Raw genomic sequence first — 21,665 nt, 5'->3', positions numbered from 1 at the left:
ATTTTAAGTGTCACAGCTATAACGTTTGTGGTAGTCTGAGTATCTTGACTTGACTTTAATACCAGTAAAACAGGAGTAAATACAGCAGAGCACAGGTGGGTTTGCAAGATAAACAACTGGAACTCAAGAATTAACTGGTTAATAAACTGGCTGAAAAACCATTCGTAGTTAAGCAAATGGTCCTTAGGTGCAAAAGTTCGATTACTGCTTTCTGCAGCAGTGAAGTTTGTTTCCTCAGAATGTGGGTTAACTCCCCAGTAAGGACCAGGAAAACCTCCCACCAACTTCCTGTCTTTGCAAAGTACTGTGATTGGGCTTGGCTTCCATTAGGCAGGTTATTTTCCAGCTGGTAAAAGGGGGAATGGACAAGGCAGGTACGTGGATTAGTCCAGATTCTCCAGAGAGGAACACAGGAAATGAAAGGCAGGTGAGTGTCTCACAGGTTAAACCCAAGCAAACAGTTCATAATTGCACTAAACCCCCTAAATAACAGTACCACAAAAACTGTTTAACAATCCGGTCCTGAGCAGCACTCTGAATTTAAATAATGAGGATGATCACTCAGGTGTACAACAGGTGTGCTTGCTCTGGGTTATCAGACACCACACCCACTGCTGTAAAGGATTGGTTAATCACCATTCACTTGCACAGAGGGGAGAGAGAAAAAGCAGGTGCCATACTAAGACAGGGTGAACCATTTCTATTTATTTATTTAACTGTATGTATTGTGTTTATACTTTTATGTTTAATTTTAAATCACCTGGAAGTTAAAGAATGGAAAAATGGTTAAATTACGTGAAGTTCATTGCATGAGCCGTATGAAACAAGGTTGGTGAAATTTAGGGGAAAGAAACTGTAGATATTGTCTTAAATGAATGTGCATTGCAATGTTGGTATCACATTTTTATTTTTATTTATTATTTATATTTTATTTATTTATCCTGCTTGTGTACGCTTTTTTTTTTTTGACAGTATTTGTTTTTTATCATCTGAGTTCATTCATGTTAACTGACACATGGTTATGAAAAATATTTATTGTTCCTCCAGCAAGACCGTAAAAAGCGAAGAAAAAAAAAATCTATTTCTCGTTTCTTTGACATCATTTGAGCGTCTCCGCTGGGGCTCCGCCTTGAACTTCTAATCCACCAATGAGTGATCGGGAAACTGTGAGTGCGGAAGCAAACCCGGAAACGTCACAAATCAAAACAAAACAGGACACGTCGGCTCTGTCACGCTGAAGTCCACTTTTAGCTGGGCTTTAATTAAATGCATTCCAGTGGATCTGAAGCCGCAGAATTGCTCAGTTTGTTTAAAAAATCGTTTACATCCCTCCGACTATCGCTCTTAAAAGTATAAATGGAGACGGACAAAGGTGTGGTTTTGGCAACAGAGAGATATGGCAGTGCAGAATCCTGGAAGTATGTATCAAAAGATGGAGTGATGGAGAGGAGGAGAGATGGGAGTGAAGGTCACTCAGGAGGAAACTCGGTTTTTGGAGTTTTTAAAGTAAGGCACAAGTGAACTTAATTGTGCTTACGCTAACTGCAAACATCAACCTGAAGTTTGAACTTTTGATTTCAGAGCGTCTTTCTGCCTCAAGGTTATCCAGAGAGTGTGAGTGATGATTATCTGCAGTACCAGTTCTGGGATACAATGCAGGTACAGTGGGTAATACAACAGGGATAGTTACATATCTGTGACATTAAACCCCTTCAGTCACGCTCTTCCTCCTCTCTCAGGCCTTCTCCAGTTCCCTGTCAGGGACTCTCGCCACTCAGGCTTCCCTCAGAGGTGTTGGTGTTGGAAACCAGGAGGCCACCGTAGCTGCAGCCACTGTTACCTGGTTATTAAAAGGTGGAAAAGTACATTTACATTTACATTAACCCTGCACAGCTCGTGCTGACCTCACTGGTGTTTCGATAACAAACAAATGTGTCTCCCTGCAGATGGGACTGGCATGTTGGGAAGAATCCTCTTCGCCTGGCAGAAAGGGTAAGGCTTATATGAGAAGATCTAACCCAGTGTGCAAAAGCAAATACTTTAGATTCTACAACTGTGGCCACTGATGATAAATTTTTTTTAAAGTGCATAAAATTCAGTGCTTTAAGGAAATTTAAGGAAGTGATTCTATCAGTATTTCCTTCAATGCCATTTGCCAGTCTCTTCTCACTCACACACACACACACACACACACACACACACACACACACACACACACACACACACACACACACACACACACACAACATTGGCTTTTGTTCTGATAGAAATTATGTTCAGAGTAAGTTTCTTCGTCTTTTTCCAGGAGTAAGCTGGACTCTGAAGCAAAAAAATGGAGGTATGTGATAAATGTGTAAGACAAGTCATTCCAGTCACCACAGGAAACCCATTTGAGTTTTGTTTGTTTTTTAATTCCCAATTAGACTTTTTGCTGATGTGCTCAATGACATTGCCATGTTCATGGAAATACTGGCTCCTTACTTTCCTGCTTGCTTCACCTTCATTGTGTGCACTGCAGGGATATTCAAGGTAACAAACAAACAAACAAAAAACAGGTTAATTCTGATCAAAATTATTTAATGTACACCACAATTTAAAAGGCTATTCCCATTGCTAAATAGGTGATATAAAAATGAAATTCCTGTCTAGTTGACCAAGGACAGCCCAGGTGCAAGGATGCAGAAAAAGTATAAAACGTTACGTTGCGTTATCTTGCATGTCATCCATTTGTGTTTGTCTTCTCCAGTCTATTGTTGGAGTGGCAGGTGGTGCGACCAGAGCGGCTCTCACTGTTCATCAGGCCCGCAGAGACAACATGGCTGACATCTCTGCCAAAGACGGCAGTCAGGTAGCTGCCACTTCCTACTTTCATCACACTGTGTATCATCAAGCTAACCAACGTGAGCAGTTTTACACTGTTCATTGTCTACATGTTTTCAATCTTTCAAATGTACCAGGATGGAAACTTAATGTGATGGTAATTATAAAAGGATATATTCTGTATACAATATTTTGGTGTGGCACAAGAAAGAAGCACAAAAAGCCCTTTAATGGTAGTTTTAAGTTAAACCAGGTAAAGCACGTTTGATTAATAATAACAGCAACATTTCAGGTCCCTGCTACTGAAGCAGATACATTTTATTATGTACACAATGTTTATCTCCAGAGACACACAGTAAAAAACAGGTAATTTGTAGCAAATCTGTAAAGCCATCATAACATCATCATCTCTGTGTTTTCCTTTAGGAGACTTTAGTGAATCTGGCCGGACTGCTGGTCAGTCTGATACTAATTCCCCTCGTCACTGATAATCCAGTGTAAGTTTTGCTATATTTCAAATACTAATTATATTCTTAACGGGTCAGTTTACCCAAAAAACATGTTTTTGCTCCAGCCTGCAATGCTGTTTATGATTGTTTTGATGTGAGGTTCTAGTTTTGGAGAAAAACTTTTTTTTCTTGGCACTTTGAGCCTTCAAGGTGATTGTGGTACATTTTTATTATATTATAAGACAAGGTGGACATTTCCTTAGCTGGTACTTCCAAACCCAGACAAAATGATCTAGAAGGATCGGGTCAAGTAAATTTGACTTAAACGACTGCACAGCAAGTAAAGTTATCAAAGAGAAAAAAAAATAAAGAAAAAGAACAAAAAAATGATAATCAAAGTATAGGATAATAAAAAAAAAAATAGTAATAGTAAATAATGTGGGTGAACTGTTGCTTTAGAGTGTTTCATGCCTCTAACATCACCCACCTCAGTCTCTTTCTCCCTTTCTGTCTTGTTTAGATTGACTCTCTGCCTCTTCTTCCTCTTCACCGTGCTTCATCTTTTTGCCAACTACAAGGCTGTGCGTTCAGTTGTCATGGAAACCTTCAATGAAGCACGGCTTTCTATCGTACTGCAGCAGTACCTGAAGGACAAACGAATCCTGAGTCCACCAGAGGCCAATCAGAGAGAACCAGTTTTCTTTGGTAAGAATTAAGTTTTTTGTGCTATCACACTGGCAGGGTAGAGTCCTGTGTCGAGTCATTGTAAATCTTATTAAGTTGTCTTCTGTTTTGCTTTTGATTTTGTTTTAGAGTTTGGGCAAACTGTGCCGATAAAGCTTGGAGTGAGGCTGCAGGAGATTGCACAGAGGTGATTTCAAAACTTGGTTTGCACGCATTTAAATGTTGCAGTAGCAATGAAAATATGCAGGGGAAGAGTGAGACAAGGAGGAAAAATCCAGAACAGGGAAGTTTTTATTAAATAGTTAAAGTCAGACACTGAAAAGCTGAAACGTTCATTTCTCAAATTACATGTTTTCGATTCTTTTCCTTGCGTCTTAGTTCCTCACACCAATGCAAGTGGAGGAAGCAAAGAAGAAGAAGGCTTTTCTCATTTCATGTGCCTCCTTGTCTGTTCTGTCCACCTTCCTCTGACCCCCAAATCAGTCTGTCTTAAATCACACACAGAAACCGTGACGGGCAGAAAGTTTGATGATCTTAAATAACTGAAACAGTTTATGGATAAAAACGATGAGCTGTTTAAAGATTCCTCCTCCTGCCACAGTTTGTGTATTCCAGCTGTGAGCCACTGGTCTGTTATATGTTGAAGTTAAAAACACTTCGGAAACATGTCATAAAACTAAAAGGAATTTCATTATCGTTCTGCTCATTTTGCAGCCCAGAAGATCTTGAGTTGGCTTTGAAGGAAAACAGCATGCCTTACCTGTTAGGAGTCAGAAATGGTATGCTGTCTTCCACCCATGCAAAGAAAAGCAGCATGTTTACATACTTGGAAAGTTATTTTTAAACCTCCTGTCTTTCTCGCAGGCTGTGTATGTGTTTGTTTGGGACCAGAAGCTTCAGTGAGTGACGAAATCAGAGCGATGTGCCAGGCGGTAGTACTCGGCAACATGCTGAGCTCGTCAAACTCCAGAGAAGCTACAGGGGCTGCACCGAAACAACAAAGTGAGCCTCTACCTCTTTCCATGTTTAACTGTTTAAATGTGAAGAACTGTAAAACTTCCTCTTTTCTTTTTAGAAGGTCACTGGGAAATGGTGCACAAGAGTCACAAGCTGATGGATGCCATTTTCAATCCATTACTTAAGGGTGAGCACATGCAAAACTGCTTTAACTTACCAATCATCCTCTCTGATTCCTTTAGTGGAAGCATGATTCTGGAAATGTAACCTTCAGGTGCTGAAGCTGCAGGATGGGACATGAAACGAACCCTGATCGACTGGGATGAGTGGAGAGTCGAGTGGAAAACAAAAAGCAGCTGAGAAGCTTTAAATAAACAAAGGTGTTTTTAAGTATGCCTGATTTGATTCATTTAGCTGCCCCAACTCTCCAGAGAAAAATAGTTTATATGTTTACAAGAATAATATTTTATTTATTTTTATATTTTAAGTAATTAAAAAAAAACCCAGCAGATCACCACGGAGAAAATGATCTTGGAGCTTTTTTTGTGTGGGTATTTTGAAGAAAATATCAAAGTATAGATGCAAAAACAAAACGGTAGGGAAGGGGGCGGTATTAAACTGCCTTAACCAATCAAGGCACAACAAAGAAGAGGGAGCAACAACATCCGGTGCAAAGCGGATATGTCAAGTTCGAAACATCGTTGAGTAAAATTATAATTTACTAATAGTACGTAAACACAAAATAATAATAATAATACTTGAAGTTTTCTTACATGCCACAGGGCTATTTCTTACTTATTGTTCTTAACTTTGTTTTTTTTGTCATTTAAAAAAAATTGAAAAAGTAGATTAAAATATAAGTGAATTTACAAAATGAGACAAATCACTATAAGAGTAAATGTAAACATAATAGATACATAATTCAGTCCTCCCAGTCAATTTTAGTCTTAGTGAATTGTGGCTGTGTTTTAAAGTACATATATATATTTTTTAATGCCTAAATTCAATTTATTACATTACATACAGTAAGACAAGTGATTTTATGGACATATCTTTCTGGGGAAACCACAGTTGCTGAACGATAACACGAAATTGTAGACTTAACCCCCAAAAAGAAAAAGCTATTAGTTTAGGAGATCATTTCAAAGAAATATCACATTTATGGATCCAGCAAATTAATTTTCTGTAGTTTTCACCATATGGTTAAACATAATCTCAATATCAGGAATTTTCACAAATACCACGATTTTTGAAAAAACAAAAATCATATTAATTATCAATCCTAAATATTATTAATTTTTAATGATAAATGTAAAAAAAAAGTACATATTTCTAAGGAAGAATAAATGCGACCTTTATTTTGAAATGTCCTTCCGGATGTTGAAGTGTCCAAATTGTTGTTAGCTGGAGACGTTTCTCATACAACTTTAGCGTTAGCAACAACAAAATCGGTTTTTGTGATTCCAACTTGACCGAAATTTGACCATAAATGGGGAGATATACGTGTGCCTACAACTGCGACACCTCGAGCGATCCAGACGTAAAGTTTTTTAAGTAAGTTTTCGACAATAGCGCTGCTTTTTGGTTAAACTAAACCAACAGACAGCTAGAAGCACGTTTGTAAAGTAACAGTGGCTGACAGAACTAGGCTTGTATCAGTGTTAAGACTCAAATTTTCCACCTTTTCTCAACATTTTAAGCCCACATAATTAGATCTTTTTCTGTATACATGGGAGTGCAGTTCGGAGTGCACCTGGAAAAGTTACCGAGACGTGTACACAAGCTCACTAAGCAAAAAAAGGAAAGCTGCATTTTTTTAGATGGTTTGGACATATGCAGAGGAGGGACAGTGGATATATTGGACAAACGATGCTTAACATGGAGCTGTGGATTTGGTAAAGGAGAACATACAGAGGGTTGCTGTGACAGAGGAGGATGCTAAGCATAGGTTGAGATTGAGGCAGATGAACTGCTGTGGCGACCCCTAAAGGCAGCAACTGAAAAAAGAAGAAGAAAAAAAGACCACTTAAGATCCTCTAAATTACATCTATGAGACAAAAATACTCCAGATTAAGATCTTTAACAGTAAATTATGCTCTTATTATTATGTTTTTCTGTTGTTTAAGTTTAATTATCTAGCTTACGTTCAGTATATCACGCTGGAAATACTGAGTGTTATATTACATATAGCATATCATAATTAGTTTTAACAGAGTTAGTCAACAGGTAAAATTTACTGAAATCTACACAATTTTTAGTGAGTTACTTTTCACACGGGAAAAAAATGTTTTCTGTGTATGCATGCAGGTTTCCCCTGTACAATCCCCGAAAACTTAAAAAATGGGTACTGAACATGAAGTGGAAGGACTGGACGCCGACTCGCTTTTCTGTTCTGTGCATCAATCACTTTGAGGAGCAGTACATTGACAAAACGGGCAAAAGTGTGACACTTCGGGAAGATGCGGTTCCCACCATATTTACACCGACTGACAACACACAGAAAAAGAAGGTTTGTGTGTATCATAGATAATTGTTGGCATCATTTAGAAATAAAACATTTGTGAAATATTTAAAGCTGCATAATGAAACTCCTCCTGTTTTTCTGTTTAAACCTCAGCGGCTTTTTAAAAATAAAGGTGTTGTTACTGTCTCCTTGATACAGGCTGCCATTAACCCGAGACGTAAACGACACAAGGTGAGCTGACCCAGACAGTTAGCTTTTTATTGTTTAACGTTTAATGTTATTCATTTTTCTAAATGCATTACGTGTTGTTTATTTTATTGTGAAAGCAGCAACCTGGTGCTAAAAGCTCAGAGAAGGATTTGGCTGCATCTGCAACATCAGCTCTCCCTGCAACAGACGACAGTGTCCGGGCCAAAGAACCCAGCCAGACAGACCAAGAGACATCTGGGTATGTAACTACACACAAGGAGACGTTTACTGTCCTAGTCCTCTTTTCATAAATCAATAATAAGCAGTAATGCTTCAGTATGCACAGTACGGATGCCCTTCATGAGGGATTTGTGTCTCTTCCTTGTTATCTTTCACTTTTTAGGCAAATGTGTGAACAGCTACACTATGGAGCCAGTTTCTTAAATCATTAATTATACGTCTAATAAGTCAGTGTTTACAGTTTGAAGACTGCCATTAGCTTCTTGTGCATATTTGCTTGTTAATTATTAATAATACATTTATTTGTAAAGTGCATATTTACAAAGTGCTTAACCGTTTGAATAAAACCACACATTAAGGATAAGTGTACATAATTAAACATGCAGTTAGTCTTACATTCATTCCTGCATACACACATTCAAAGAACCAAGGGCCAAAAACAACAGTCAAACAATTAAGGAAAAGCGGAGTTATGAAGCGTCACTGAAAACCAACCATAAAAAATTCAGCCAACCTGATAAGCTGAGGAAGGTTTAGCAGTGGCAACCTCAAAAGCATTATTACCTCTGGTTTTAAAGTAAAGACGTAAAACAGTTAAAAGACCTTTTCAGACCCAGATGACCCTCTTCAGTCTAAGCAGATCTGCTGTATAGGTAGGAGCCAAGCCATGTAGGGCTTTATATGTTATTAATAACATTTTAAAATGAAGAAAGGTTTAATTTTTGCAGTGTTTGTTCAATAAAGGAAACAAGGCTGGATGAGCTTAGAGATCAAAATTTAGATTGTGGTAAATAATATTAGCAGCATATTCCATATTATTCTCTAAAACCAACTTCCTCCTGTTCTCATCGCTCCTTAATTCACTGAATCTGCAACTTTTTTGTTATATATTTGCTGAGCTTTTAACATTCACACCATAATGAGGTTATGAGAAACAGTTTCTAGGTGTCACAGATTGATTCAGTTATATTCCACTGTATATTTATAGTGACCGTGTAGTTTGGGAAAGAAAGCCATATTGCTGACCAACTTGTAGTCTCGAGTTTAGTTTTAGTGCACTTCTTATCGTTCACACAGGTGTACTTAAAAGTGCTGCCTTGTAGTCATAAGCTATACATTCAAATATGCACATAAATTCTGAAAACAAAGCATTTTTCTTTGCGTGGTTTTGATGCTTGATATTTATTTGCTGAGAAAAATATTTGTTTTGTGCTCAGTGAGGGACATTTAAGATTTGTTAGAAGTTTTAGAAGAAAAGCAAAAGATTAAAAAGGATAAAAGGACTAAACATGTTACTTCTGACTAGTCAGTTTCTCTCAGAGGTATAAAAACAATCTGGTTTGTCAGCTGCTACCTGCTGAAGGATTGTGGCTCATAAATGTCTTTATAGAAGCAGTTAGCATTATACAAACGCCTCAGATTTTAAATTGATATATATTTAATGCACAAGCCTAAAAACCACAGTAATCTTGCAAAAAGGTTGTTTTGGATGGTACAGTTTGCAGGTATAACACAATGTCAAACCTAAGTTGTTGTTTTTTTTCTTTTAAAAGCTGATAAAAGCATTTAAGATGACATTTTCCTGCTGTACACGCATTTAAAAACAAATTTACAGTCATGGTGGTTTGCTGTATTGGTCCATTGGAGATCTGCCCACTGGTTAGGTCACTAAACCAGTTTTCAGATCTAACCAAAGGTCTCCTTGGGACTTGTTGTGTTGGCAAAGAGGACTTTCTGGTCGATCACAGGTTTTCTCTTGGAAAAAGATCAAATCAAATCAAACACCAGAGAGGTTTCTTTGGTGCTTCTCCTTCATAAATTAAAAATTTTTCCTGTTCTTTTATTTATTTTGTTAATAATTTCTGTACAGATATATATTATCGTTTCCTTAATGTTTTACGTTTTTTTTCTGTTTTAATGATTAGAGATCCCAAAACGTCAGAGAAATGGAGGATTATAATTGATGAAGCACTGATGAAGATCGATTCATTTCCACACTTTTTTCATGGAGATTACTGTGTACCACAGGTAAATGGAATTGTATTTTATACATACTGATCACTGGGATAACTTAAGAGTTTATGTTTAGCTAATCTTATGGCATTTACGGCATATCCGATATGTTTTATCTTGTTGTTTATCTTCATTAGTGCGAGTTAATCTATGTGTGTGTTTCCACCTGCATCAACAGAGTATCCACTGGGCTCCAGATAATAATTTCAGTGTAAGTAGAATATTTTCAGTCTACTGGGGATGTAATAATTCTCTGAAACTGGATGAACGGATGAACACTAAAACCACAACCCTGATCACTTGATTGGATCATAAACAAAAAATAAACTTTTATTCTCATATATTTCCAGTTCACCCACTACTGGGACATTTTTAAACAGAATTCACCAGACTAGCTTTAACCAAGGGCTCCACACGGGTATCAGGACACTAAGTGTTGCGCACAATTGTGTCACAGTTTCCTGTCTCTGCTGCATTATTCTTACACCCCTTTAATCTGTAAAGGTTTGTCTTTTATATCGTGGAGCACTTAATTCACCTCCTCTTTTGTCATTTTTACAGCCTGAGGATAAAGACAATGAAAACATTATAGAGGTACGTCTGTTGTACGATTACCTGCAGGTGTTACTCCAAATCCAAACCAGGGTTTTGGGTGGTTTTGTCCCTCTGCCTGATGCATTGTCCTGACTGCAGGTGAAGGAGCCATGGGAGTGGCTTGCTCTGGATGTCCGAGGACCGCTGCCTCAAACAGTAAACGGACACAAATACATTTTGACGGTGACAGACTTCTACTCCAAATGGGTGGAAGCTGTGCCGATGACAGCGTGCCTCCCTTCAGATGTGGCAAAGAACGTCGTGGACATCATTGCGCACTTTGGATATCCACTGAGAATCCTCTCTAGACTGCCTCTTGACATAGTCCACAAAGTGAGCGCGCACACTTGATTAATCTGCCTGGACTGTTTTGCAAAACCTGATTTCATATCAACATCAAAAATGTAGTTGAAATTTAGAAACTTGCATTTTTTAAAGTGCCTTATAAATCTGACTTGGAATTAGTGCCTGAAAACCAAACCCAAGGCAGTTAAACCCATGTGTAGTTATTATAGTGACATGCTTTTAATTTAGAAGAGCATATTTAACCTTCACAAGACCAACTCGGCAATCATATAATGCATAAAGAGAAGCTAATATACTCCTCCTTATTTTCTTTCACACATATACTGTTGTGGTTTGTTCCAAATGGGTAACAGTTTTGTCTTGTGGTACTTGCATGAATACAGTTGTTTTTTTTAGAGTTCCAGTATAAAAATATGGTGCTGAGAATGAAACTTTATCTATTCTGTGAGATGTCATGATAATTAAATGCTAATGAAATAATATTGGTTTTATTTTTGTTAAATTAAACATATACTCTGAATTGTCCAGTATAACATGTTATACTGGAAATGAATTACCACCAGCTGAAAAAGCCCTTTGTGTCTTCCAGCTCATAATATAATGCATGATACTTTTTTTTGTTATAAACGAATGTTATAGTGTGTCCTCATTGTCCAGTTTCATACAACTGTATACTGTGTGAATGTCTTCCCGATGACAGATCAACCGAGAACTGAAAGATCAGCTGAAGGTTGCTGTTGCTCTTGTGGTCTATCATCAGCAGACGGGCATCGCAGATATGATCACACCACAGCTGATAGACAGGTCTGTAAAAAGCCAGGGTGTGCTAATATTTGTTTTTTGTGACATTTTATAGTCTTGTTATGCCTTTATACCTGTAGTTTTGTTTCTTTTGGTCCTTTTCCAGATTTGATTAATTTTACCAAAATACATTTTGTCATTTGGATGACCTACAAAGTTCATTCTCTTGTTGTTGCAGGTGAAAACTTGTAGCTTTTAACACAGGATTAAAACACTTAGGTTATTAATAATATCACGAATGCTAAAGTCTCTGAAGTTTTCTGTTACCATATTGGTTTTGCAGTTAATAGTTTTAGATGCATTCGTGCTTTTAGGGCAGTTATAACTGTGCATGCACCAATAAATCAGGCAAACATCAGTATCTGTTTGTTAAGTGGTGATGTAACAGGATTATTCATAGTGAGTCATTCAAACCACACAGGCACATGTTTTAATGCATTGTGTTGTTGATGGATCATCTCTGAAATATAGTCCGTTTTCATCATCTTCTTCCTACCAGATGATAGTGGGAGACCCTCAACGTGAACTTTTATTGAGAATAGTTTTATCCAGATCTGTGCTAATGTGTTTCTATCAGCTCGACCATAACTAGCCACCTGGTAGTAAAGCATATGTCAAGTATCCCAAAGCTGCTGTTATTTTTTCCATCTACCTTAACATCGAAAGTTATAGCCGAGCTCTACTTTTTTCTTTTTTGTCAAAAAATATACTAAAGTGAGAATTTTGTCAACTTCAGATGGAAATTAGCTCTTCTTTACTTTTGGATGTCTGGACATGAAACTTTATTGAAACAGCGGTCACGCTCATTTTATTGGAGCTGAAAGAGTCTGGACAATTTTGAACTCTCTGTGGATTCTCAGTACTTGTTTTGTTGGGAGCTAAAGGAATATTTGAACAACAATTTTCTGCTGATGATGTAGTTGTCTTTTATAATAGTATTTATGTTTTTTTCTCAATGAGATAAAAGGGAATAAATAACACCAAAAATATAAAATATCTGGCACCTGTGGACCAAACTGTTATTACAAACAATCGGCGCATAATACCTGGATGTTCTGTCATGATAGTAACATCTCAGTGCTGTAATGTTCCTAATCAAACAGGATGGTGAACGATCTAATAGAGGAGCATGCAGCTGACTGGGATGTTTACCTGCCTGCCAAAGTGTTCAGTCTGTGCTTCAAAGAGCATTCAGAGACCGAGGAGAGGCCTTTCTCAGTGCTCTGCTGTAAGGGAATAGAGCCTGTTCAATTCCCCAGAGAACTGGATGTAAGTGTAGGTTTTAAAATTTGAGTTCTAATAAATCTTTAATAAATCTTACAGGTAAAGTAAAATGACTTTCTGTGTAATCCATTTTTTCACAGTTTCCACTTTCCAAGATCCGAGAGAGTGCCTTTGTGGTTAGATAGAAGTTTATTCGGTGAGTTTTATGTGGAGTTGTGCACCACACTGTAATATAATATTCTGTATTTTACTGTTGTTTGGAACTGTGTGAAGCATATGGGGCATTTGTGGAATATATCACTGGGATTAGGTAATTACTGTTTCTATAGCAATTATTCAGGTTTATATTTTCTCTCGGTTAGATTATTGAGGTGTTCTTTTAACAAGCATCAGAAATCAGTTGAACGACTTCAAATCCAGCAGTGAGACGTCTTAAAATATTATGCCAGTTTTAGTGACACTACACTGTGTTGTTTTAAACTGACTTAACAGTGATGTTCAACTTGTCTCAGTTTTATTTTCAGGTCACTTTAATTGGAAACAAACTGGAGCTGCTTTAGCAGCAAACCAGGGAAGAAGAACGTGTTCAGTCCTGGAGGTATTCGTTCTGGTGGAAACCCTGATGAGTGGACCGGGATGTTCTAGTACTGAGTTCTGTGGAGAGGATTTGTTGATGAAGCTGTGCATTTCGACAGCATTTTCCACTTTGTCTGTGATACACTGAGATGCTCCACCTATTTTTCATTCGCAAGTATTTTTGGATGTAGTATTTTAATTCAGTTTTTTGCTGTAGCACTGCAGCAAAATGTCTTGCTTAAAATATATAGCAGCATGTCTGCAGTGTTGAGACTGGAACAAGCTAAATGTAGGTTAGGAAGGCGAGACAGTTTTCTGAGCCATAGGAGACTGATCAGTATAGCATTATTATTTTTATGACTTCAAGCAGTTCAGCCACCTCCACTGGTAAGGTTTAGGCTGCTGATCGTTGATGTTTTCTGTTTGTAAAAAGGTAAAAGATGCCAATAAACTTTATTTAAATATCATTTTTAATCACTAGTGAATAGTTTTTGTTTATTGACTATCCATGTTATTCTTATCCAATCTGGGGGTTCTTGAGGCCAACTCAGCTACCTTAAGGTGAGAGAGGGGTACACCCTGGTTGCCAGCCTATCGCATGATAACACAGAGAGACGGACAACCATTCATACTTACAATCTCACCTACAGCCAATTTAGACTCGCCAGTTACCCGATGCATGTCTTCAGACTGTTGGAGTAAGAGGACCCAGACTGGAAAAAAACAAAGTAAAACTTTCTTCTTTTTTTTTAACAATAATTTCACAAACAGCTGATTTACAAGTTTTCCAAGAATCAGTTGACGAGCCTACAACTCACTTCTGCTATTCTTATTTTACAGTAAAGAGAAGTGTGTGTTTTTCTGTCGCACTGTTTTTAGACACTGCTGACTCCTGAGGGTCAAGACAGAAAACCAAACCTCAGCTGTTGTCAGGTCAGTCATCCCACTCATCTCTGAGGGAAGGAAGGCGTGATGAAACAGTTTAAAAGGTGTCGATGTTACAAAACTTTACTTGTGTTGAATCCAAAAGGAGGAAGCTTCTTGCGAGATCAGAAAAAATCTGAAAAGAAATTAAGATTTCCTTGACCTACCCCAGATCTCAACAAAATAGATGAGTTCATTTATAAATATCCAGAATAATTATAAATATTTTATAGATAAACACACACACAATCTTTGCACTTGTAAAATAATTTTGTATTTGAACACTATTCTCATCTGCTAAAAACAGTATTTTTAACTCTAGTGACTGCTAAAACTATCAGCTGTAAAATCATCTACTAATCTGTCTGCTAACCATCGATGGCAGGGGTATCAAACTCAAGGCCCAGGGACCAAAATCTGGCCAGCAATGACTCCAACCCGGCCCACAGGTTAGCTTTGAACAATATTCAAGCAGGGCACTCATTTTAAGCTTTTAACCGTGCTTTTATAAGATTTACAACTTTTCATGCTGATAAGGACCTCACCCATTCATACTACACCAAAGTAATTAAGTAACAGATAAACCGTTAAATGGCAGAGTTCCTGTTTCGCCCCACTTACTATGGAAATTTCTGATTTTTTGTGAATTAACAAAAGCATTGTTTTATTTTAAATTTTAATTTTCCACATTTATTTAAGCCCAGAGTTTCAGTATTCATGCTCACGTGTTGACTTTTGCAAAACAAAACGTCTCAGTGTGTGGGGAAAACGTGGTGCAATCCTTCATAAAACGGGAGCTCCGATTAACTCTGATAATTTAAGCAGTTATGAAGAGAAATAAGACATTCAGACAGATATTCTCCTGTTGCATTAGTTTGTGCATGCACAGAGTGACGGCGCTGTGCGCGCTGCCCTCAGCTGGTGGATGGTGGAGTTAAAGCGGTGGCTGTCTGATGCTGCTCTGAGCTCATAGTTGTCGTTGTGCAGTGCAGTTTTTCTCCCCACTGTGTGCAGCCAACCGCAAGAAATGGTGAGTGAGGAAAACACATACAGAATATAGTGGCCTGTTGACTACGAAAAACCGACTTTAGGTCAGCCGGCACACCCTCCCCAGAGCGGTAAAATGCCTGATTTGAGCAGCTAAGCTGGTCACAAAGCAATCACTCAGAGACGAATGTCTTTGTTTAGCTAACCTTTGCTAGCATTGGCTAGCTTCTCCTGCGTTAGTCAATACAGTAGCTCATGGTGGCTCGTTGCGCTATACTCTTCAAGTTGATAGCAAGTTAAGCACAGTGGGGTCCGATCAATGTGAACGAACTGACTGTTGTTCGAGATAAATCATCCAAATTTTTGTGGCTCAAATAGCCATCTAGCCGCACAAAAGCTAACTGGCTAAAGTTATCAGCTAACGCTGCCATGTATGTAACTTAGATTAAAAAAATGGTTGTTTAGCGTGAGCGGGGCTTGTTTTAAAAGTTAGAGGAGTTGAAACACAAACTGTCAACTTTATAGTTCAAGTCTGTGAAAACAGTTGATCGAGGAAGCCGCTACAGCTGGCGTTAACAGATGGCTGAAGCTTTGGTTAAAACTGCCTTAGCTAAGCTATGTGTCACTGCGGCTATTTAAAACGTGAGGTGTAGAGAAGTGACTTGGCTTACTCATAAAGTTACCAAAGTGTTCCCACACAGAATAACCTGGTTAAGCAGAGACTGTTTCAGTTTATAAACGCCCATCTACCGTCTGTTTGTTTTGCTCAAACTTTAACCAGCTTTTTCTCACGTGATAAATCTATCTGGTGATGGCACTGGATACGTTCTGTAGGCTCAACAGAGATGAGCAGTATCTGATATAAATGCTCAGAAAACAGAATTGAGCTTAATTCAGTAAGACAGGACGTGTGTTTCTGAGAATCAGGGTTACAGTGTTTATCACTATCATCACTATCTGATTTTCTCCTGTCACTTCATCTCACTGCAGGATGTGTTTCTAATGATCCGACGTCACAAGACGACCATCTTCACAGATGCCAAAGAGTCAACCACAGTCTACGAACTGAAGCGCATCGTGGAGGGCATTTTAAAGAGGCCACCTGAAGATCAGAGGCTTTATAAGGTGAAATAAATTACCTGGAAACCTTGTTAATAGTATTTTTTTTTTAACCTTACAATTTTATACTCTAAGCAATGTCTCAAAAAAAGATTGTTAATCAAAATAATAGCTGGAGCTCTAATACCTGTCCTTTATTCACTTGACAAAGCTGTTCTCACAAAACGTGAATCAAAGTTTTCTTTTGTTACTTGAAGTCTCCCCTGAATGTTTAGCCCCAGCAGTCAGCGGACAGGAGCAAACTTATAATTTATAACTGAAATCAAGTGACAGTAACATATTTTCAGAAATTAGAAGGAAGTCCTACATTTCCTCAACCCCCCCCCCCCCCCCCCCTTTCCCCTCTCAATGTAAAAGTGAAGTTGAGTCAATGTCAATTACAAAAAGCTTGTCCTCCATTTCAGTTTGTCAGGAAAGTCTAATCTTTCATTAAAAAAAAAAAAAATCAAAGGTTTTACAAAGTTTAAATATTTTTACTTTGGTTCAGGTTCTATCTGAACACATCATTGGGCTTCCTTTTTTTCCTTTCCTCAAACTTTGGCTTTTTGTTGAGTACAAGCAGTCTTCACATCAGAGAACAAGGCCTCGCCATTTTCGCTTTGTTACAAAACAGTCTGTCCTGCAAACTTGATCCTGCAAATCTCTGAAGATGTCTGCTTCTTTTAACTCTTTCTTCTTCAGGATGACGTGCTGCTTAATGACAGTCAAACTCTTGGAAACTGCGGCTTCACAAATCAGACAGCCCGGCCTCAGGCCCCGGCCACGGTGGGATTAGCGTTTCGTCTGAGTGGTGAGTAGTTCATCTTCTAACCCACCTCAATACTAGATTTTACTGTGAGCTTATTCGCTTGATCTGAACTCAGGTTTAGGGAAAAAAAGATAACAGCCAAATTCTACATTCTGGATTCTGGTTTACACTAAGCAACTTGTCACATCGATGCGCTATACAATCCAAATTATCTCTAAAGTTCCAAAAACATACCTACCAACATTTAAGTTTCAAAATCTGGGAGTTTGTAGTTCTGTTGTAGCATATATATCAGGCCACAGACCGTGAGTCGTTTGGTATCATACCGCAAGTTGATGCTTGGGTGTGAAATTTGTGGTTTTCAGGGTTTTTTAACGTTATTTTTTTTATAGTTAACTCGGTTTCCCTGGGTCTTTTCTCGTGTGTTATGAATAAATCTTCTTTTTTTTTTTTTCTTTTTTTTGGGTACCGGTACTGGTTTTATTTTGTTGTATTTATCCGCGACACCTTAAAGGGCGGCTCGTGAAAAGATTGTTGAACATAAACCGGTCCGTGGCGCAAAAAAGGTTGGGGACCGCTGGTTTAACGTACATGCACATATCCAAAATGTTGCTTTTTGTGAAAAATTTGTCCTCAAAAGAATGTACTACTAAAAAAAAAATGAGTCTGCATCAAGCAAAGATGAGCTGGTTCTGCTGTTTTTAAACAAGAAAATGAAGAACCGGAGATTCCAGGTTTGTCCAGTTCCGATAAGAAGGCAGAATTTCATGGTTTGGTACAGGAGTTGAAGCTGTATCACGATGTCAGTGGGGCAGTTTGAACCCTTGTTGGCAGAGTTGGGACCACATCTGAGGAGGCAAAGAAATCATTTCAGAGAGCCGACTAACGGCGTTTAGCTGTGTCTGAGCTGAAATTGTATTATGTTACTATTTGTGTATTCAGTATCGGTGTACATTTGGAGCTACAAGCACACTTGTTGGTAATTGCAGTGGTCTGATTGGTGACGCCTGTTCATTCACATGATAAAAATTGAGCTTGATCCCAAAAAATTAGTACTATAAAATTACGCAGTCGGTGGGACTGGCTGCACCAAAATGCTCGCAAGAATCTTTCACGCCCAGCATGTAAAGGCTTTAAGTACTTTCCTGAATAACTTTAATAGGATATGTTCCCACCACAACTAATGGGTAAGCAAAGCTAGTCATAGTTTGCTGTTTGAACTGTAAGTTATTGTAATATGTTATCCTCTTTCAAGCCAAATGTGAGCTATAACCACTTCTGTTAAATTGTCCAGCTTTTAAAGAAAATTGTTGCAACTTGTTGTCTACAGTTGGAAAGAGGCGTTTATATTTTTACAAGTTTTTGATTATGTGTTATTAACTCTGGAAGCTCGGTTTGGTAAATGTGTCCAACTTAGCAAAGTCCATCACCCTGTGTCACACACACTGAAATGGGTACATATGTGGCTGAACTCATCATTGTTTATGTCTTGCGATTTTACTGCGTCTTTGTAGTAAAGAAAGATGAAATGGTAAAAAGAGGTAATTTATTTAGAACTCAGCTGTGGTGTCTGTGTAGAGATTGGCAAGGCACATCCTTTGAATCGGGTTGCCAGTTTGTGCCGCCAGATGGGTTGAAATTGTATTTGGAGTGTGTACTGTGTGTGCATTTCATAGACAATCTGGCAAATTGGGCAAAGTTGGCTCAACGTACAAAACGTACTGATCCGTGTATTCCAGTTATTCATGGTAAAGTTTAAGAGTCGTGCAGGTTTGGGAGTTTTCTGAGAGAAACCGACTGCCGGGAGATGGTCTTAAAATACAAGTGAAAACAGGAAAAATGGGAATGTTGCCAGAAAAGATTGCCAGAGCTTTTCAAAGAGTTTTTCTTTGTCACTCAGGAAATGCCATTTTTTTTCCAGTGGAAGAAGGAAAATACTTTTTAACTTATTCAGTGTTCAACATTGGTCTAGTTGTCCAAAACAAACACTTTGTGACTTTTTGGCGTTTTAAAAACTGTTATTTTAAAATTCAGGTCCCCCTGGATACAAAATTATTCATTTCTTTGGATCTCCTTTCATGTTACTTTGATCTCTTTCCAGAATTTAATGTCTCTTTTGTCTCTCTCTGTGTTTTAACTTTCTGTCGTTCTCCCAGATGATTCCTTTGAGCAGCTGAGGATTGAGCCCTTCTCCACTCCCCCTGAGCTCCCCGACGTCATGAAGCCCCAGGATTCAGGCAGCACAGCCAACGAGCAGGCTGTACAGTGAGCTCAGAGGCGGGGGAAACGAGAGGGACACACAGGGGGTCGAAGGGAGGGGTTGAATTTTTGGGAAGTGATGCCTCAGCGGGTGAAGTTTTGCCTTGCCGACGACCGATCTTCAGCTGGGCGTAAACAATTTCAAACGCGGATTCCCCCTTGGTGTAAATGTGAGGGTGCTTCAAAGTGGTTCATTTTGTCCTGAAATCGGCGAACGCATGCTAGATAAATTGATAATTACACAAAAGACCCCACAGAGATACCTGACGGACTTGTCACGACACTGTCAGTCATCCACGGGGTTGGTAAAGGCTGAACATGAATAATTGTACCTCGTATTTAATGAATTCTAGTCTTTATTTGGAGTAAGGCTGATGCTGCCTTACTTGTGTTCTTTAATTTGCTGGCTTCAGAGTGGGATTTGACAAGGTGTCGCATTTTTAGGTTTTTATGTTTGTGTTTCTTTATTAAAATATTACTAGGATTAACTTTTTTGGGGGGTGGTTTGGATATGTGTTGCTGCAATAGCTTGGAGTTTGTGAATATCTAAGTTACTGAGACTGAATGACTCATTTGAATCTTCAGTACACGTCTTCAGGCATAGCAGCAATCAAAATTCAAGTTGTGGCGATTATTCTTTACTTTTCCCTTCTTAACATTGATGGAGACCTCTTCACCTTTCCTCAGCAACAATTGGTTGTAGCCTGTGACTTGCTTGACAGTCTGAAGTGAAGAGGTGACACGTCGTGGTTAAATTATGAGCTGTGCCTGGCTGCTTATTTTGCCTCCCATTTATCCCGGAACCATAGCTCATTTATGTCATGCTGCAGTTTGTGCTGTATTTTACACTGTTAATACCATAATGCGTATTATTTTCAAAAAATAAAATTGTATTAGAAATAAACACTTCTGCACATCAAAACTTCACATTATGGTGTAACACTGGGTCTCATGATCTAGAAACTTAATAATGATTACAAAAAAAAAAAAGTCTGTTATTACAGGAAGAAGATGTAATGGCCTGGTGGGTGTGGGAAAAGACGCTGTTTAATATTACATTTAAAAGCATATTTGAAGATTGAGGCTGTTAAACAGTGGGATGTGATGATCAAAGTTGCACTTGTAACTGGTTTAACATTAAAAGAATTGTTTTTCACATCTGTGTACTGTTGTGTGTTTGTACAATTTAAAGTGATCTTTGAACATAGACGGTGTAAAATGTTGCCCACAGCCACTGTGGCCTTGATGAAGCCACGATGTTGGTGTTTTAGCAGCTGCTGTTAAAACACCACAAGCTACTTAGGAGGTCTGTACCGCACAGAAAATCATATTTCGGGAAATCTGACAAGTGGATGACTTATTTAAACACACAGATTGTAAAGCTGTTATGAATGACGAAACTATCCATAGGAGCCAAAAGCCATTGTTGAGCCAGGCTGTAAATCTGTGAATTTTAACATTGAAATCTGTTGAAGCCAGCTTTAGAAGTTTGATTTGATGAATTGTGCAGCAATTCATCAAATCCACAAATGGATTTTCCTTACAAATGTGCCACCATTTAAGGCAGGGGTGGGAGAACTCAAGGACCCGTGTCCTGCAGGTTTTAGATGTCTTTGATCCAACACAGCTGATTTAAATGGCTAAATTCCTCCTCAACATGTCTTGAAGTTCTCCGGAGGCCTGCTAATGAACTAATCCTTTGATTCAGGTGTGTTGACCAAGGGTGATATCTAAAACCAGGACACCAGATTTTGAGGCCTGGAGTTCCCCACCCCTGATTTAAGAGGAAATAAGCAGGCTGTCCGATGGTATAAGATTTATTGCCGAGAAGCGCTGTTGTAACAAAGGACTTACTTTATGTGCCAAGCTCATTTTTTGTGTTATACATCATGTAGCACTGTTTCTGTTTTTTAAGGACCAACGTCTTGCTTAATCTGGCGTCGTCCAGCACTGGGCAGGTTCTACTGGTGTGTATTAAATTGGCTTTCTAACTAATAAGGAACTTTATTCAGCCAGAATGTAATTTGGCAGGATATGTGTTGTTTACTCTGAATGATAGTAGGACCCAGAACTGGGCATTGCTTCGTCTAAAAATCTAAACCACTAAACTGCGAAGTGCAGTCTCTTATTTATCCTGTCTTTTAATTACTGCTATAATTATGGATATCAATCTTTTGGTTTTCTGTTATATAATGTTCTGGCTCTTTTCTATTTACCATCTACTTCACTGGAAAGCATCAAAATTGGACTGAAACAACCAAAATAGTGACGATAACAGAAGAAGTTGGGACTTTTTATTGCCTGTGGTGTA

At 38.3% G+C, this 21,665-nt stretch overlaps 3 protein-coding genes across 10 annotated transcripts; all 3 read left to right on the top strand.

The window, feature by feature from the left end:
* Positions 1-340: 340 nt before the first annotated feature.
* rusf1 (RUS family member 1) lies at positions 341-5,300 on the top strand. Of its 4 annotated transcripts, none has more exons than XM_026164182.2 (14): positions 341-427; positions 1,582-1,659; positions 1,740-1,854; positions 1,947-1,992; positions 2,306-2,338; positions 2,424-2,529; positions 2,747-2,848; positions 3,247-3,317; positions 3,790-3,974; positions 4,083-4,140; positions 4,668-4,732; positions 4,818-4,955; positions 5,029-5,097; positions 5,185-5,300. In XM_026164182.2, exons 1-14 carry the CDS (start codon positions 362-364, stop codon positions 5,268-5,270), a joined length of 1,218 nt encoding a protein of 405 aa, XP_026019967.1. In that variant the 5' UTR covers positions 341-361; the 3' UTR covers positions 5,271-5,300. The 4 variants fall into 4 exon arrangements, with proteins under 4 accessions (XP_026019967.1, XP_026019969.1, XP_026019970.1 ...); XM_026164184.2 differs by lacking the exon at positions 341-427 and adding an exon at positions 622-689; XM_026164185.2 differs by lacking the exon at positions 341-427 and adding an exon at positions 688-828.
* A 986-nt stretch (positions 5,301-6,286) lies between these two features.
* LOC113020323 (uncharacterized) lies at positions 6,287-13,784 on the top strand. Of its 4 annotated transcripts, none has more exons than XM_080300124.1 (12): positions 6,287-6,464; positions 7,218-7,419; positions 7,573-7,605; positions 7,701-7,822; positions 9,729-9,831; positions 9,995-10,027; positions 10,378-10,410; positions 10,510-10,743; positions 11,417-11,520; positions 12,621-12,786; positions 12,882-12,937; positions 13,266-13,784. In XM_080300124.1, exons 1-11 carry the CDS (start codon positions 6,400-6,402, stop codon positions 12,924-12,926), a joined length of 1,140 nt encoding a protein of 379 aa, XP_080156250.1. In that variant the 5' UTR covers positions 6,287-6,399; the 3' UTR covers positions 12,927-12,937; positions 13,266-13,784. The 4 variants fall into 4 exon arrangements, with proteins under 4 accessions (XP_080156250.1, XP_080156249.1, XP_026019964.1 ...); XM_080300123.1 differs by having other exon boundaries at positions 13,254-13,784; XM_026164179.2 differs by having other exon boundaries at positions 6,288-6,464; positions 7,704-7,822.
* On the top strand, positions 13,763-20,510 carry elob (elongin B). Of its 2 annotated transcripts, XM_080300126.1 has the most exons (6): positions 13,763-13,878; positions 13,968-14,045; positions 14,197-14,250; positions 16,219-16,353; positions 17,029-17,137; positions 19,252-20,510. In XM_080300126.1, the coding sequence occupies exons 4-6, from the start codon at positions 16,231-16,233 to the stop codon at positions 19,362-19,364; spliced, it is 345 nt and encodes a 114-aa protein (XP_080156252.1). In that variant the 5' UTR covers positions 13,763-13,878; positions 13,968-14,045; positions 14,197-14,250; positions 16,219-16,230; the 3' UTR covers positions 19,365-20,510. The 2 variants fall into 2 exon arrangements, with proteins under 2 accessions (XP_080156252.1, XP_026019965.1); XM_026164180.2 differs by lacking the exons at positions 13,763-13,878; positions 13,968-14,045; positions 14,197-14,250 and adding an exon at positions 15,114-15,271.
* The last annotated feature ends 1,155 nt before the right edge of the window (positions 20,511-21,665 follow it).

The sequence above is a fragment of the Astatotilapia calliptera genome, chromosome 4 (genome assembly GCF_964374335.1).
Source record: "Astatotilapia calliptera chromosome 4, fAstCal68.1, whole genome shotgun sequence".
Classification (NCBI taxonomy): Eukaryota; Metazoa; Chordata; class Actinopteri; order Cichliformes; family Cichlidae; genus Astatotilapia; species Astatotilapia calliptera.
The sequence above is the reverse complement of the archived record's forward strand: the minus strand, read 5'-3'. Positions and strand labels throughout refer to the sequence as shown.

Bases quoted from the DNA above. Each gene is read 5' to 3' on its own strand.
- rusf1 (XM_026164181.2), top strand. From the start codon at position 1,357: ATGGAGACGGACAAAGGTGTGGTTTTGGCAACAGAGAGATATGGCAGT. The intron at 1,660-1,739 runs GTACAGTGGGTA...CTCCTCTCTCAG, and splicing joins AGTTCTGGGATACAATGCAG to GCCTTCTCCAGTTCCCTGTC. The intron at 3,975-4,082 runs GTAAGAATTAAG...ATTTTGTTTTAG, and splicing joins GAGAGAACCAGTTTTCTTTG to AGTTTGGGCAAACTGTGCCG.
- LOC113020323 (XM_080300124.1), top strand. From the start codon at position 6,400: ATGGGGAGATATACGTGTGCCTACAACTGCGACACCTCGAGCGATCCA. The intron at 6,465-7,217 runs GTAAGTTTTCGA...GTATGCATGCAG, and splicing joins CCAGACGTAAAGTTTTTTAA to GTTTCCCCTGTACAATCCCC. The intron at 11,521-12,620 runs GTCTGTAAAAAG...CTAATCAAACAG, and splicing joins ACACCACAGCTGATAGACAG to GATGGTGAACGATCTAATAG.
- elob (XM_026164180.2), top strand. The intron at 16,354-17,028 runs GTGAAATAAATT...TTTCTTCTTCAG, and splicing joins AAGATCAGAGGCTTTATAAG to GATGACGTGCTGCTTAATGA. The intron at 17,138-19,251 runs GTGAGTAGTTCA...TCGTTCTCCCAG, and splicing joins ATTAGCGTTTCGTCTGAGTG to ATGATTCCTTTGAGCAGCTG.